General features: G+C 44.3%; 1 protein-coding gene across 1 annotated transcript in view; it reads left to right on the plus strand.

The window, feature by feature from the left end:
• The window catches only part of HOMER2 (homer scaffold protein 2), a 55,494-nt gene that overhangs the window by 6,838 nt on the left and 33,593 nt on the right, over positions 1 to 15,063 (plus strand). The window contains exon 2 of the mRNA XM_052672451.1: positions 12,395 to 12,551. Within this exon, the coding sequence (XP_052528411.1) occupies positions 12,395 to 12,551 (157 nt within the window). The remainder of the gene's footprint in view (positions 1 to 12,394; positions 12,552 to 15,063) is intronic.

The raw sequence follows: 15,063 nt of genomic DNA on the forward strand, positions 1-15,063 counted from the left end.
TTCTGCAGACACAGTGCTTCAACAGAGATGCTCGCTGTCTCTACTTCATATTAATTGCATTGCAGGGACTGACTCAGGTTCTGTGCTTTGGTGAGTTGTCCTACAATTTGCAGCAGCAACACTCGCTTGTTGCCTTTGTTTCATTCCCAGTGTTATTGGGCTTTTGTGTTCAGGCTTCCCACTATGAATCTGTTGCGCACATCTAAAATGTCTTCCTGCAGTAGCTTAAGTGGGAGCATGTGATCTGTTTTGTGATATTGGAAACTGTCAATGAGAGCATTTCAGTAAAGGGGAGAGATGCTCTGAGTGGAGCACATCTCAGTGGCCAGAGCCTGGGGCCACACAGTGTCTGCTGCACTGCTTGCAGGACACGTAGGGTGTAACAGCAGTTTACTGGCTGTGTCAGTGATGCCCAGGGATGCGGCAGAAGCCCAGTTCTGGGAGGCAACTCAGACACCAGTGCAAAGCTGTCTCCAGTGACCTATTATTTGTGACACCTCCAGGATTTACATCTTCCTACCCTGGTGTTCCCCTGCTGGCATCATCCTATGTCTAACCAGGCTATACCTGCACGCGTCCAGGAGAGAGGTAAGCCTCCAACTCTTCCACCTCCATGTACCCCAAGATGCTGGCAGCCAGAAAGCCAAAATGCTGCCACACCTGCCAGGAAGCTTCTGTGTAGGTGGATCAGCCCCAGGTGCTGCAGGTAAAGCAGCAACTGCCCTGGGGTGTATGGGAAGAGATAATACCTCTTTGGACACTGTGTGTGTATGCGTGTAATCCAGTGATTGTCACAGTAATCTCCACTCCTCCAGCTGGAAGAGGAAGAAGCTTGTTCTTTCATGAGACAATAAAAGAGATTTAGCTGCCTCAAATTCACACAAAGGTGAATGAGAGCTCTCTTTCTGATGATTTTATCTTGTGTGGATGACAGCTGTCTGTCACTTATATGTACTCCACTACAGGAGAGAGCCTGTTTTTTTTGTTGCTTGCTTACAGAAGTTGTCTTACGAGCTTGTATTTGAGGGATCATATAAATAAATAATAAAAAATCCCAAATGCATAGCAACACTGATTTGTTTTGTGGTCTTTTTCAAGACAAACGGAAACTGGCTTGGCTGAGAACTTTGCTACACCCAGATCCAAGGCAATTCAGTCAAAAGCTTCCACCTCTTTCCTTGTCACAGGGGAGCACTACAGCTGTGGAGCCAGGGTCTCGCTGCTACTTTCCTAAAGTGGCCTGGGGATGAGGAGGCCAACCTCCTGCACAGCTCCATAGGTCTGCATGGACCTGTGCTTCCTCTATGAGCTCTCTCCATGCTTCTTTCACCTCCTTCTGTGCTTCAGAGCAGGAGAATGGGCTTTCTGCATAATGTTAAACTCGGCTCTGTCTTTGGAGAGGTCCAAAGGACAAATAATGTCTTCAAAGTTTCCTCACAGCCCCCTTGGTGTTGCTCTTCTCAAAGTAATTTCCAAGGCATAGATAGTTCTGAGCATCATGACCTCCAGAACTGCATACAGTGGGAGATGCTTTAGCTCGGGAGGACGTAATTTGCAGTACTCAGCCCAGCGCTCCCACCAGTTTCACCTGGCTTGGCCTGCAGAGAGCAGGCTGGGTTTGCAGAGCACTGCTGCCTCCAGCTTGCGGTGCCTGGGGCAAGGGCCTTCCTGTGCTCACGGTCACCTCTTTTCCCTCTGCAGAGTCTGCTCTGAGTTGTGCGCTTTCAAAGCAGTAACGCTGTGTGCCCGTTGTTTAGATTCCTTTACAGGAATGTCTCTCCATTGACTTAGAAATTAGTGTTCCAAATTCTGTGTGGGAGGAATTGCCAAAGTCCTTATATTTTAAGCTTTAAATGAAGTCTTGGAGTTTGGAGAGGAATCAAAATATCTAATCCCTGTTTGATCTTTCCTTTTCTGCCTTATGAATTGGCATCTTCGTCTTCAGGAGATGCAGCAAGCTCTGGGAGGTCTTTCCCATGAAATGTGGAAATGTAACATTGCACTGATTTATAGTGTACTTTCACATAACTGTTACATCCATACAAGTGACACAGGGCTGTACTGAAAAGAGTTTATGCTCGTCAGCTCCATTATTGGATGTCCCTCTGAATTATTGGCCAGAGGAGAGGCCAAGCACGTGGCTGCGGGGTGGTTTGGACATTTTGGTGTTGCCTGTCATTCCTTACAACAGTGGCTGGTTTTTGTAAGGCTAGTAGGTCTGTCCACACCTAGCACTTCAGATCTCAGCTTCTTGTACTGTCTTCTGTCTTCTCAGTCTCCTGCCACCTGTCCTTGCACCTGGAGCTGGCTCCTGTGTTTCACTGGTGACTGTGTGGTGATACAGCCGGTCAGTCTGCTTGTCTATGGAGAAGTGGGCCATTGAAATGTTTTGTTCTTTTTTTTTTTCCCCTGCTATTTAGGAGTAGCAAATCTTAAAAGATCTCTCTGAACGCTGGTTTCTGTAGCAGACCCTGTTGAGTCCAATCAGTTTAACTTCTAGGGTGCTAAAGTGTAAACCTGCAAAAAGCATAGTAAGAACTTCTCACCAATTGGCACCTTGTCTGCAGCAGCTGGGTGAGCAGTTGATCCATCCTGCACGTTAACACCAGGCACTAATTTTAGACCATGGGATCTAAAGCTCAGTTCCCAGCTCTTGCTGTAATTTACTCATGGCAGGTGGGGGAAAATGGTGCCTCCTTTGCTGGTCTAAAAAGTGTATGCCTCCACTAGCAAAGTGTCTACTGCCATGAGAGTGCACTTGAATCAAATTGCTACGTAACACAAGACATGATTTTTAATCCTTTCTTAAAACCAATGTTTAGAGTTATATTCTGTAAATGAAGCAAAAAGTCATTGAGTTGTGTAACATGGCTTATGCTAGCATAAAAAGCCTAGCTAGAATATACTGAACTGATTTTGGTTGTGTTTGTTTGGTGTAAAGAAGCAGTAACCTAGGGCAGGGAGGATCAGCTCTCCTGCATGTGCTCTTTGGTGATTCTGAAGGGTGAATTCAATGCTGCTCCATAGATCACACTAAAAGTTTGAAGTTCTACAGCAGAGTATTAATGAAGGACGTGGCCACAAGAAGGCTGTGTCACTGGGGATGTGTGTTGGCCTGATGTATCACCCACCAGTGCTTTGTCTGCATTTGGTAAATGGATGAGCTCTAGGCATTGCACTGAAGTAGCGCTGCCCAACTTAGTGGTGTTGATCCGGAGCTGAGTGGGATGAGACCATGGTTGTAGTCCAGCTGGTGGGGGTTTAAAGCACAGCTCCAGCAGAAAGGGATTTGATACATCAGGAACAGTATATATGTACCTGAGCACAGCCAGCTCACAGAGTGGCTGGAATATCAAACTGCTGATAGCAGCAGCTAAACAAGGGCAATCAGAACAGCTACAGTGATGTGAGCTCTCCTCTGGCTATGACAGCAGTACTGTGCCCAGCTGGGGACTCATCCGCTCCCATCGATAACTGTGTGATGTCTGTCGGCATCGAGCCTGAGCCCAGTGGGAATTCTGGGAGAGAGCCTGGCCCTTCTGAGCTGGTTCTATCCCAGTCTGTGGAAAAAAAGTATTCTAGATTATCTCATTGCTTTAAACGTTTCTGGTAAGTGTTAATATACTTTTGGTGCGGTGGAAATAATTGACATATGGCTGTAAGATTTGCCATCTGTCCAGAGAGGATGAAATGCAATTAATCCATGTAGTCCATTTATCAATCCATAAGTGGCAGTATTCACAGTCCTGGCAACTTCAGTTGCTGACAGAATCAGCCCACCTGTCTGGCTATGCTGTAGTCAATAAATAAATGAGATGGGGGAAAGCGCCATTCAGCTGCGTCCTTCACCCCTGACAGACGTTATTTAAGAAAGCAAAGTCTGCACTGATGTGAAGGAGAAATGTTATGCCTTAATTTTGGGGGGATACTTTAGTTCTGGAGCCCTGACAGTGGCTGTTCAGAACTTGGGTGAATTCTGCAATGCACATCTAAAAAACCCGGGAGCTCCTCATCTGGTTTTAAGTCTTACCCAGCCACATCTTGGATAGGAAGTTCATAGCAAGAATGTGTGCTACCTTTTTTATATCTTGTGTATTTCCAGCCAGCCCATGCTATTTTCTGAGTCTGCTGATACAAGAATGCCATTTTTCACGTTATTTGCATTATAACTCCTAGTTATGTAACCTGCATCACATGAAAAATGCTGATGCTCGAAGTGAAATCCTCACAGAGCCCACACCTCACATAACCCTCACAGCCTGGGCAGCAGTGCTGCAGTCGGGGACATCGAGGCCTTGGGAGTGGAGGGCTTTGCCAACAGGTGGCTGTCGGCTTCAGGAATTGCTGGGGGAATCTTATCTCTGTACTGCCCACAGATACGAGCAGTTTGCTTTACTGCGGAGTTGTAAGGGTTTAGTTTTGTGGGAGTTTTGCTGATGTGCTTTTCCCTTTTCTTTGCGGGAGGAGTAGTATTGGTGTTTTGTGTGTTTCTGTATACACTGTGTTTCTTTGCATATAACCTGCAAATTGTTTCTCAGGTTGAGTTGTGCCTCCTCTCTGAGGCTTAGGAGATTTTCAGAGAATCCTCACTTCTGTGCTGGGCTTTTTTATACCAATGAGTAAGTGCATTCCTGAGATCTGTTCTGTAAATCTGATGGCAGCAGATGGTGTTATATTGGCAGAGATTAAAATTATCAGTGAATAACATTAGCCTCTAAGTGTTTGAAATTTCCTTTGTATTTTTAACTTGAAGTAGATAAAACATGCCATTAAGTGCTCTCGATGGCTGCTGGTATGTACGTCACTCCAAAAGTAATGCCTCCTATTTATTTCCACGGAAACTGCAACAGATACAAAGGGCACAATAACACTGATAGAACAAATTCTCAGTTAACACTGTTTTTCAGCTTAGTCACCACCATTAGCTATGTGTTTTCATCAGCAATGAACCAGAGCCTGCATGCCATGCTCGTAACAATCTGCACCAGTGGAGGTGACCTGCTGTCACTGTCGTCACTGCTGAAACACACCAACACCACCTCACTGTGCTTACATCCTCTGGTTGGTCCCCATAAACATTTAGCAAGCGTCAGTGGATGTCAATGGGTGCATTTTTATTATTTAGTGGCACTCTTTTGCTCCATCCACACTTCCATGCCAGACACATTCTGTCAGACTGTCCCTCTGCTGCCATCTGTCCCACAGCAACAACTTGGAATGGGATATTGGTGGGAAGGTTCTACCTCTGCTACCAGCCCACCAAATCTCTGCCTCTGAGCATCATAGAATAGGAGCCATTACTTTCAGAGCAGCCTTTGTAAATGCAGTAGCTCTAAGAGCTGCTCTCCCATTCCTCAGAAGTGCTGCTATGTGCCAGCAGCAGACAAAGTGTTACAGCTGTTGAAGCTATGCAATTAAAATTCCCAGGGAATGGCAATCTGCTCCACGTGGTCCAGACTCAGGGAGCGCAGAACAGAGCTCGCTGTGGCAGCACTTGTTCGTGTCCAGGCCTTTGGGGGCTGTGAGCGTGGCAGACATGCTTGTGCTCAGAGCTGTCCTTTAAAATGCAGTCTGTGTGTTCCTGTCTGCATTTGGTGTTTTCTGTCCTTTGGATGGCTTAATCGAGGAGGAGGCTGGAGCCAGGGATCTGTTTAAACATGACACTGCTGTGACCAGGCCGCTGCTGTCAGCACAGGCAGGCTGAAACGTGTGCTGAAAACCTGGTGTGAGCCCGGCTTTGCATCTCGCTAATCCTTTATGGAGTGAATTGCTTATTCTTTTAATTTATTTTAATTTTTATGTGCCTCAGCTGCATTAAAAGCATGCATCCTTGTGTTAAGCCATCCACTGACACTTGCTGTGTCCTCTAACAGAGCACCCAGGCCTGGGCAGTGCTGAGCCCCATGGTGCTGTGCCAGCAGCTCCGTGTGCTGCGCAGGACACAGCTGACCCCATGCCTGGCTGTGGGCAGGATGAGCCCGATCGCTTTCTCCTGGCGTTACGCTTGGTGGAGTTCCTGATTCGCTCCTTCAGGCGGTCTATCAGAAGGAGTTATCTGGCTTGTTCTTTAAACTGAACTGATAAGCTTCCCCTCCAACCTCCCCTCCACCCCCCCTTAGTGTAAATGGAATAAAAGCCTCAAGGGAGAGCGTTTGAATAGAATATGAAAAGGATATTGATAATTGTGTGTGTAGATTAGTGCAGAAAAGTGCTCTGCTCCAGGGATCTGCTTAGTGCCGTGGTGTGTAAGGTGAGAGAGATTTTAATCATGTTGTTTTGCAGTAGTAATGCTTTAATTAAGCTACTGATTAAAATAAACTTTTTGGATTTGTTTGTGTGCAGATGACCTCATCTGCCATTTAAATGGTTATGACAAGTAAAAGGAAAATGTCCTGAGCTTTAATCCTGATTATGAAGATGCTGCCCTGCTGGTGGCAGTGGGTCTGCATGGTCGGATGCACTCAAGGTCTTTTGTTCCTATATTGCATTTGTAGATACCGTGTATTTTGATCATATATCCTCTGACATTTAATCTTTCATTTTTAAATGAACACCGAACAGTGCGCGCAACCTGAAAATATCCCCAGCCTTCTTACAACACAGAAGACATTGCAAAGGATTGATAACAATAAAAGAAATGGAAGGATTTTCCTGCCGGTTTGCAAACACAAAGTTAGTTCCCATCTAGCTCCAAGCATTGTGTTGATGATAGCTTCTCCTTCCTGATCTCACTGTGTTAATGTGAGAGGGGCACAAACCCACGTAGATGTAAGGAGGATGGAACAACGTGTGGCAAGGCTGGGGTGTGCAGAGTCTTGTTTTCAGGTGCTACTCAAGGAAGCTACTGCAGGGCATGTCTCCAGCCAGGCTGTGCTGTGCTGGCTTTGTTCTTATCCATCCCATATGGGATGCATTCCAGTGCATGTTCACAGGTCTATGAGTTGTGAGGAGTGCATGTCTCCTGCTTGGGTGGGAGAAGTTGGCAGCAGGGCAGGCTGGCAGCCCCTCAGACATGGGGCTACCTGCTCCAGGATTTATGCTTCCAATTTTGGATCCCAGTCTATCACTGCAATATTACAGGTGAGCGCTGTTCTCTGGAGGAGGCTATTCTGGAAGCATTGGCACTGCTGGGGCTGAGGTGAGCCCTATGGATGTAATTTTAACCTATCCAAAGGAATTTATAGGCTCGGGGGGGGGGGGGGGGGAGTGGTTTATGTGCTGATGCTGCCTCATTCCTCAATGAGGGTAGGAGAGTTTGTTTCTAACCTGGCGAAGGGGATAAACAGAGTACTATTATTTCCTTTCCCCTCCCCCAGTTTTGTTGGTTTTGAATTTATCCCTGTGTACATTGGAGGCTGTGTAAACCTTTCCAGAAATGCAGATTTATGGATTCTCTTCCAGTGCCTTCTCAGGAAGAATCTCTGAAATAAGAAGAGTAACGACCAGTTTCACATACATACCTATACTTGGGATTTTTTGTGTGATTTTTAGTTTTAATTTTATGTTTAGAACAATCTTACCTATAGTGGAATAGTTCAGGGTCCTTTCAGCTTCTGCCTCTTGTGTGTGTTTATTCACTGTCTCAGAAGGCAAATAACTGATAGCCCATAAGTAAAGCGTGAGCTTTTTCACTGTCCACCTTAAGCCTTTTCATTAATGTATTGTCTTCATAAAGGCTTATTGCTATTGTGAGCTCTTCCAGATGCTGCAGTGATTTTTGCACTGAGAGCTTTTGTCCTGAAGACTTATTCTTTTGGACTTACTCAGCTGCTAATCAAAAATGAGATTAATTAATATCTGTGCTTTTGACAGAAAATTTCTCTTTAGCTAGCTGGTCTTTTTTCTTTTTCTTTTTTTCTTTTTTTTTTTGGTCTAAGTAACTGGAACTATTATGTTTCCTACAAATGTAAGAAGCACTTTTGCTGATTACATTGTCTGTTGAAATAATAATGACTTTAAAAGATGGAAGCTAAAAAGATGTCTTTCTTTTTCATGAATGTAATACATTTCTGCAGGTGAGCTGATACTGAAACTAGTACAAAGTGAGCAATGAAGAATCATGCCAGTGGCCATTTGAACAAGTTGCATGATCTCCCCCTCAGTTAGCACTGCTGCAGCAGGGATGTAACAGCAGAGCAAAGCCTGGGTGCAGCTGTGCCCTGTTCATCCCACCTGTCTCTCTGGGCCTGGTCACCCATCTGCTGCACACAGCAGATATCTTCTCTTCCCTTTTTCTGCCTGCCCTGTTTTGCTCAGAGTTGCTTCTCTGTCCTTGCAAGTAATTTTCGCTGTGGCAGTAGCTGTGTGAGAAGGCCTGCTCCCATTTCAGGACCAACAGGAGCTGACCAGGTGCAAGACCACCTCCAAGACTCTGCAAGACCACCTCCTATTGCAGAGTGCCAGGCAGATGTGGTTTGTGCAGGAGTTGCAACCTCTGTCAGCATCCCTCAGGTCTGCTGCGATTGCTAATTTTTACAATAATCGCTTCTGTTGAGCAGTGAATATTCATCTGTTGAGTTAGGCTTTTCCAGTCATGTGATGAAAAATTTCCCAGAGTGGGAGATCTGCTATCAAACTGCCCTGTGATGTTAGCAGTAGTGAAGCTGCAGATGGGAAATGAGGCAAATTAATTTTATTTCCAGGCTTGCTACTGGCTCCGTTATCCCAGGATGCCATCTCTTTCTTTATGGCTGCTTCCTCAGATGTAAAATGGAGCCATTACCACCTGCCTGCTCTGTGATACCGATTTTGCAGTCTTGCAAGTCAGAGCAGGCTCTGTGCTTCTGATGGCTATGAGTGCTGGCAGCCAGTGCCCGGCCTTCCGTGTTGCATCTGATGAAATTTGACTGACCTGAATTAATTAGCACATGCCAATTTGGGAGGGTAGAGAGCTGCCTGCTTTTGTAATGCTGGTTTGCTGCCATCACATCTGCAAAACATCCACACTTAGCTTTTGCCTCTGCTCTGCTCCATGCTGTGCTACCTGATGGTGACAATGCATGCTTGAAAATCCCAGCTGCTTTGCATGGGCAGCTCTGGTTAGATTTGGACAACTGAGTCTTACAGAGGTGTGAAAACAGGCCCACCTTCTCAGTGAAGAATCTGACCCTTGCCTGACGCTGCTCAGTGCCTTTCCCTGATGAGGAGATGTAGGCCACCATGAGGCCTCTTCTCTGAGCTGAACAAACCAAGTGCCATCAGCAGCTCCTCATGCACCTTGCCCTCTAGATTCCTTCTCATCCATACTACCCATTTTTAAGCAGCTGGAGCACCAGCATTTCCTGGCGGCTTTGCTGTCCTCGTCCCACAGGGCCTGGATGGGGACCATGGAGAAAAGAACTCTTTATTTTAGCAATGTTGCCCATTTTTGCATTGTCATTAATTTACCACGTGTGGCACTTCAAATTATACTCTGTGTAAATATATACGTATATAAGAGATTAGTTCATTTTATTACACTGTCATAAAGGCAATAATAGTGATGCTTGATCCAAATTACCATTGGCACAATGCTTATTGTGCTGGATTTAGCAAATATGTGTTTTTGCATTGTGTTGCAGTGAGTCAGAGTATGTATGTCACGATATAGGATCTTATGTGCATGCCGACTGTTCCTTCTGAAAAGATCCTCATCTAATGTTTGTTAGAGCACATCACTACAGATCTGTTGCAGCTGTCAGGCAGTGTAAATCTCAGCATGTGCAGAAGGTGGCCTGTAGCAGGAAGCATCACATTCCAAAAACTGCTCTGCTGCATGGACTGGAGGCACATGCATCCCGCACCAGATGCGTTTTAAAGACACACACTCATAGAATTTGTGTGATTATTTATCAGCTGTAAAAGCACTGCACCTTGCACTGCTATGGATGCAGCTACTGAGCTCTAGAGCCTTCATTCTTTTGCTTTTATAATGCCTATGAAGAGATTAGCAGCATATTTCTTAGATAATGGGGAACTATTGCTTTTTACATGAAATTTGTTTCACATAGCACAGAGACAGATGTTAAAAGTCAACTAAAATAGATAAAAACATGGTTTGAAAATTGTAATCATATTTATAGAACATGCTGGCCACCTTTAATAGTACAGTTTATCAAAGTGCATTCTCTATTTTAATCTGCATTATTAAACAAAGAATCATTGGCTATAATTTAGACCTCCATTTGCTAGATTTCAGGCTGCTTTACTCTAAATGGTGGATGTTAATGTCAAGTTGATTTTTTAAAGTTTTTTTTTTTCCTTTAAAAAGAAATGTATTTAATCAGTCATTAACAATTTTGTTTAAAATTCATGAGAGTTTTAAACATTCCTAAGTTCTCTTTGTCTCTTGATTTATGTCTCTCATCTCAGCTGCCTGGCAGAGCTGCTCTCCTTGCCTGCATGTTCCCATTGCCACCAAGTTACAGGGGCTCGTGCACCAAACAAGAGCCAAGTTAGCCTTGTAGCTTCTGGATATCTCCACATTTACTTTGTATGGTTGCTGCTGCAGTGAGGCCGGGCATAATTTTAGCAGTGTTTTCTGGTACTGTTAAGGTGACTTAACAGAAATGTGTTATAAAGTTGCTTGTGGGTTGGGTTTTTATGAAGGAAAAGTCTGAAACTCCTTAAAGTTCAGGCTGCGATATATAGGTCATATTACTACCAGTAAAAACAATAGAATCTGCTAAAAATATACAGCTAAGTAGAAGGCAAAATTCTAAATTATCCTCTACTCAGGGGACGTGTATATTTTTAGAGTAAAGGAATAAATCACTTGGGGGAAACCTCCCTTCCCTGCATTCCTTATTGCAAACAGACCCATGGCCTCCAAGGACGTAATGCTGCTAATCCATATAACGTGTGATGGAAGTCTTAAAAAAGTGTTACAGAGCTCTGCCCTGCTTTCCTCCCAGGCAGGGACAGCAGTGATGGTAGCATTGGAAATGGGAGGCAGATTCCCATTGCGGCTGGTGAAGAAGAGGTGCTGTATGTGCTGTTCCTCCATAGTTGTAACATAGCAGTCCCTTTGTAATGTAAATTGATTTTGCTGAAGTATTTCACGCAGTTCAGCATGCTGTCTATTCAGGAACATGCATGGCAGCCCCTGGAAAACGTCAAACCTTACATATGTCTTGCAAGGAAAAAAAATCATGTCATTTTCTCCCTTCTGAGGCCTTGTAGGGCTTTGCAAGATCACACAGTGTTTGAGCTACTCCCCTCAATTTTAATTCAAGTGTAATGATTGAGAATGTGTGTGATGGTTTGTGCTGTTCCTACATGCGGTACCTGAAGTTTTTGTGTTTTAAAAATAGGTGGATTTAAAAGCAGCTGAAAAAAATTGAATAAAAACATAGTTCCAAAATGACAGGACTGAGAATAATTTAAGAGATTTATTTGTATGGGTGGGAAAGAGTAAGGTGTGAAGAGATGTCACTGGCCTTTCACATATCTGCCTTCATTTGCTTTGTGTGTGGATGAGATAAATGTTTGGGGGAGTTAACAGTGGTGGACTCTGTTGTAATACAATTGCTTTTGAATACTGTCAGAATTCTGTCAAGTTCAACTATCAAAGATAAAACATTTTGTATGTACTGAGAACATGGTGAACTTAATTAAGTGCACTCAATGTATACCATTATAAGCTGTAGCTTTTAAGAACAAAAAGCATGAATATATATAGTTATTTAATATATGTATTTATATAAACAGCATATCTTGATTTGCAGTTCACTTCTAAGCTTGGCTTAAAAGTATGACTTGAAAATAATTGACTTTTGCCACCTGTAAGTGATGTTAATTGTGCTCTAGAAGCCTTGATGTGTATTGTGCCTTGTCCTTTCAGCCCTGCATCCGCTCAGCTGTTATTTGTGGTTTGGGTTGCCTGTGTGTAGGGCAGAAAACACCAGGTATGAGGCGTTCCTTGTGGTGCATAGGGCTGGGATGAGGGAGGCCACAGCTCACCCGATGCAGTCGTGTGCTGGCAGGCAGCATGGGGCCTGGGAGCCGTTTCATTTCCCCCTTACTGCTCATGCTGATTAACTGCCCACGGAGTAGTGCAGTTTTAATGATAGGGACTTTAATATTCCAGTAATTATACTGTGCCTTTGCTTTGCTAGCATCGTTAGCACCTCTGCAGAGCAGTGCTGGCCCCAAGCAGGCTCACAGCAGTGAGCAGGAGAGCCAGCTGTGTGGGGTTTGTTGGTGCTTTTGGCAGAATGTGTGGATGTGGGAAGAGTGAGCACACATGAGCATCCCGTCCTGGAGATTGGTATTTTGAGGAAAATTTGGGTTACAAAGTCATCATAACACAAGGAAGAAAAGTTAGCTTTGTGCTGCCTGGTCAAGTCTAGGCTTCTGGGACATTTCATCTTCTGCAGACTCATGCATCCATTTCTCCTGTCCCTCCCTATTCTAGAGAACAGCCCATCTTCACCACCAGAGCCCATGTCTTCCAAATTGACCCCAGCACGAAGAAGAACTGGGTCCCCGCAAGCAAGCAGGCTGTAACTGTTTCCTACTTCTATGACAGCACGAGAAACAGCTATCGGATTATCAGTGTGGATGGAGCCAAGGTAGGAGGTTGATGGTATCCCAGTGTGTTTTCTGTGTGGAGAGCATCATGGCTGTCAGCCCTGGCTGGCAGTAGATGTAGATGAGCTGCGTTAAACACGTAAATTGATAAATACTTGCTTTTTCTGTATATAATCTATTGTGGACACTTGTAGTGACAATTGAAAAGACAGTGACTTAAAAGTTATTTTTCCCAAATGAACAAACTCAGACAGGATTTTATCTCCAATTAGTTTGACTTCATGGTCTTAATGTGCCAAGGGCTTAAACTGCCAACGCGTAGTCTGTAGCACAGTGCTTAAACCCACCTCCTGTGCTAGGTAGATAACACTGAGGTCTCTTTGGTGAAAAAACATTCTTTTTAAGGAGAGCAAGGAGATAGATACGTGCAGACTAGGGCTTTTGATTTAAATGCCAAGTACATATTCCATTTTGCATGGTTGAAATGTTTACAGGTTAGCACTTAATTTTCTACAGCTTGTCTACTGGAGTTCATCAGCGTTGAGTGACAAATTAGGCATGAAGATGTTTTCCCCACACATGGGGTTTTTTTTTCCTGACTTTGTTTTACATCCCTGAACAGCGTTCTGATGTATTTCCTGCAAAAATCTTCATCACTTGAATTGACAACTGCTCTAATACCTTTAATGCCTTCTTTTTTCAATTTGTCCCCCCCAGTTTAACTTGTGAGGTGACTGCTTTTCCATAGCAGTCTACAGATGTGTTAGTTAAAACGTTCCAATCTTGCACAAAAATCATTAGTTATTTTTTGCAGGAGTGCAAAACGTAGAATAAGAAGACAAATTTACAGCCTGTTTACCCATGTTCCTGCTTAGATGAGGGTGTTGAAATATTACTGTTCTGGGAGAGAGCTACCTCAGAAATCATCCCTTAATAATCCGTTTATATTTGTCACTCTTATTTAAAATGTTTGTTTTTCCAAACACCCTCTGTGCTGTATTTGGTTATATAGTGGCTTATAAATCAGCCAAAGCACCTGTTTAAATTGATGGTGATGTTCGCTGACATCGGTAGAGCACTAATGCATGGCCATCGTTATGCTGTTCATGCTGGTATGCTCACCTCCAGGCTGCAGCAGCTGGGCTGGTGCCACATCCTGTGGCCTGTGTGGTTTGTGGGTGTGCACACATGCGTTATGAGCGATTAATGAGAAGCCAGTAATTACTGTGTGTGGAGGGGGAAGCCATGTGCCTGCAGCTGGAGCATCCTGCCCAGGGCTGCAGACTGGATGGGTTTCAGAACCCCTTCATCTGTCCAAAAGGCATTATCCAAAAGGAAACAACCCCTTGTTTGAGCGTGCCCTAGAATTAAAATTTTCCCCTAGGGCTTCCCCAGCAAGGATCAATTGCTCATCACATGAATTATTCCTCTTGTATTGAACCCGTGCTGATTAAGGCGCAGGTTGAGAAGAAATGCTGCCTGCACACTCGCCTCTGGAGAGTCCCATTTCCCAGCCTGTCCATTTAAGAGTGCTGATGTGGAAAAAGAAGGGTGTTTGTACCCAGCTAACGATAAAAGTTCCTCTTCTCCCTCACACAACTGCTGCTTATTGTAGTGACCTACTTTCCTCTCCCAAAGTGAAGCCCAGTACGTCTGTGAGGAAGAGTAAAGGCAGCATTGGTTGTCTCTGTCCTGCTTACATGTCACTTATTAGAATAGTCTTCGTGTGTTGGCAAGTATCAGGCAGATTAGCATTGCTGCAGGCAAAATTATCCCTCTTTTAATGACAGAAAGCTGAAGCTCAAGGGAAATAAGTGATTGGGCCTAGAGGGAAGGTGTGGATGAAGGATGCAACTCCAACAGCTCACCGTCCTTGGATGCAAAGCGCCTGTTCTAGCAGTTTTAGGTACACATGTGATGCACGCTGACTTGCAGAGAAATGTCATTTAAATCCAGAATGCAGAACAACACAGGGCTGCTGAAGCCTGCTGGCCTTGCTGCCATGCAGAATGCAAGGCATGTTGCACAACCAGCACAGTGCAGGCTGAGCACCCCTCAGAGGCTGGGGCAGCTTGCTGCCAGCCTGGCAGGCTGTGCCCGGTGCAAACTGCTTTAATTTTTCTCCATTTCCAAGCCTGGAAGACAACAGGTTTTATAATTCCTACATCTTCTACAAAAAAGAGGTGCTGTGGACAGTAGAAAACAATTTATAGCAAATGATTTCGTAGATACCATAAACACTTGCACTCCATGATGTTAACTGAGATACCATTGCCAAACAAAGGAATAGATTAGCCTATCTTTTAATTGCATTATAATTGACTTCTATGTTGTCTAGAAAACAATTTCATCATGATGTTTTAAGAAGTTTCTCGCCAGAGGCTGTTTGCATCATAATGAATGCTGAAGGAAATGGTACAGTAAAATGCAAGAGCACACACCGATCTGGAGTTAATGAGGCAGCCAAGAGACTTTGCTGTGTGAGAGTCCGCAACTTTGTGGGCAAAAGCCAAACCTGTTGAAAAATGACAAAATACAGCAATGATGCAGGGA

The sequence above is a fragment of the Tympanuchus pallidicinctus genome, unplaced genomic scaffold, assembly GCF_026119805.1.
Source record: "Tympanuchus pallidicinctus isolate F22 unplaced genomic scaffold, pur_lepc_1.0 scaffold12, whole genome shotgun sequence".
In the NCBI taxonomy this organism is placed as follows: domain Eukaryota; kingdom Metazoa; phylum Chordata; class Aves; order Galliformes; family Phasianidae; genus Tympanuchus; species Tympanuchus pallidicinctus.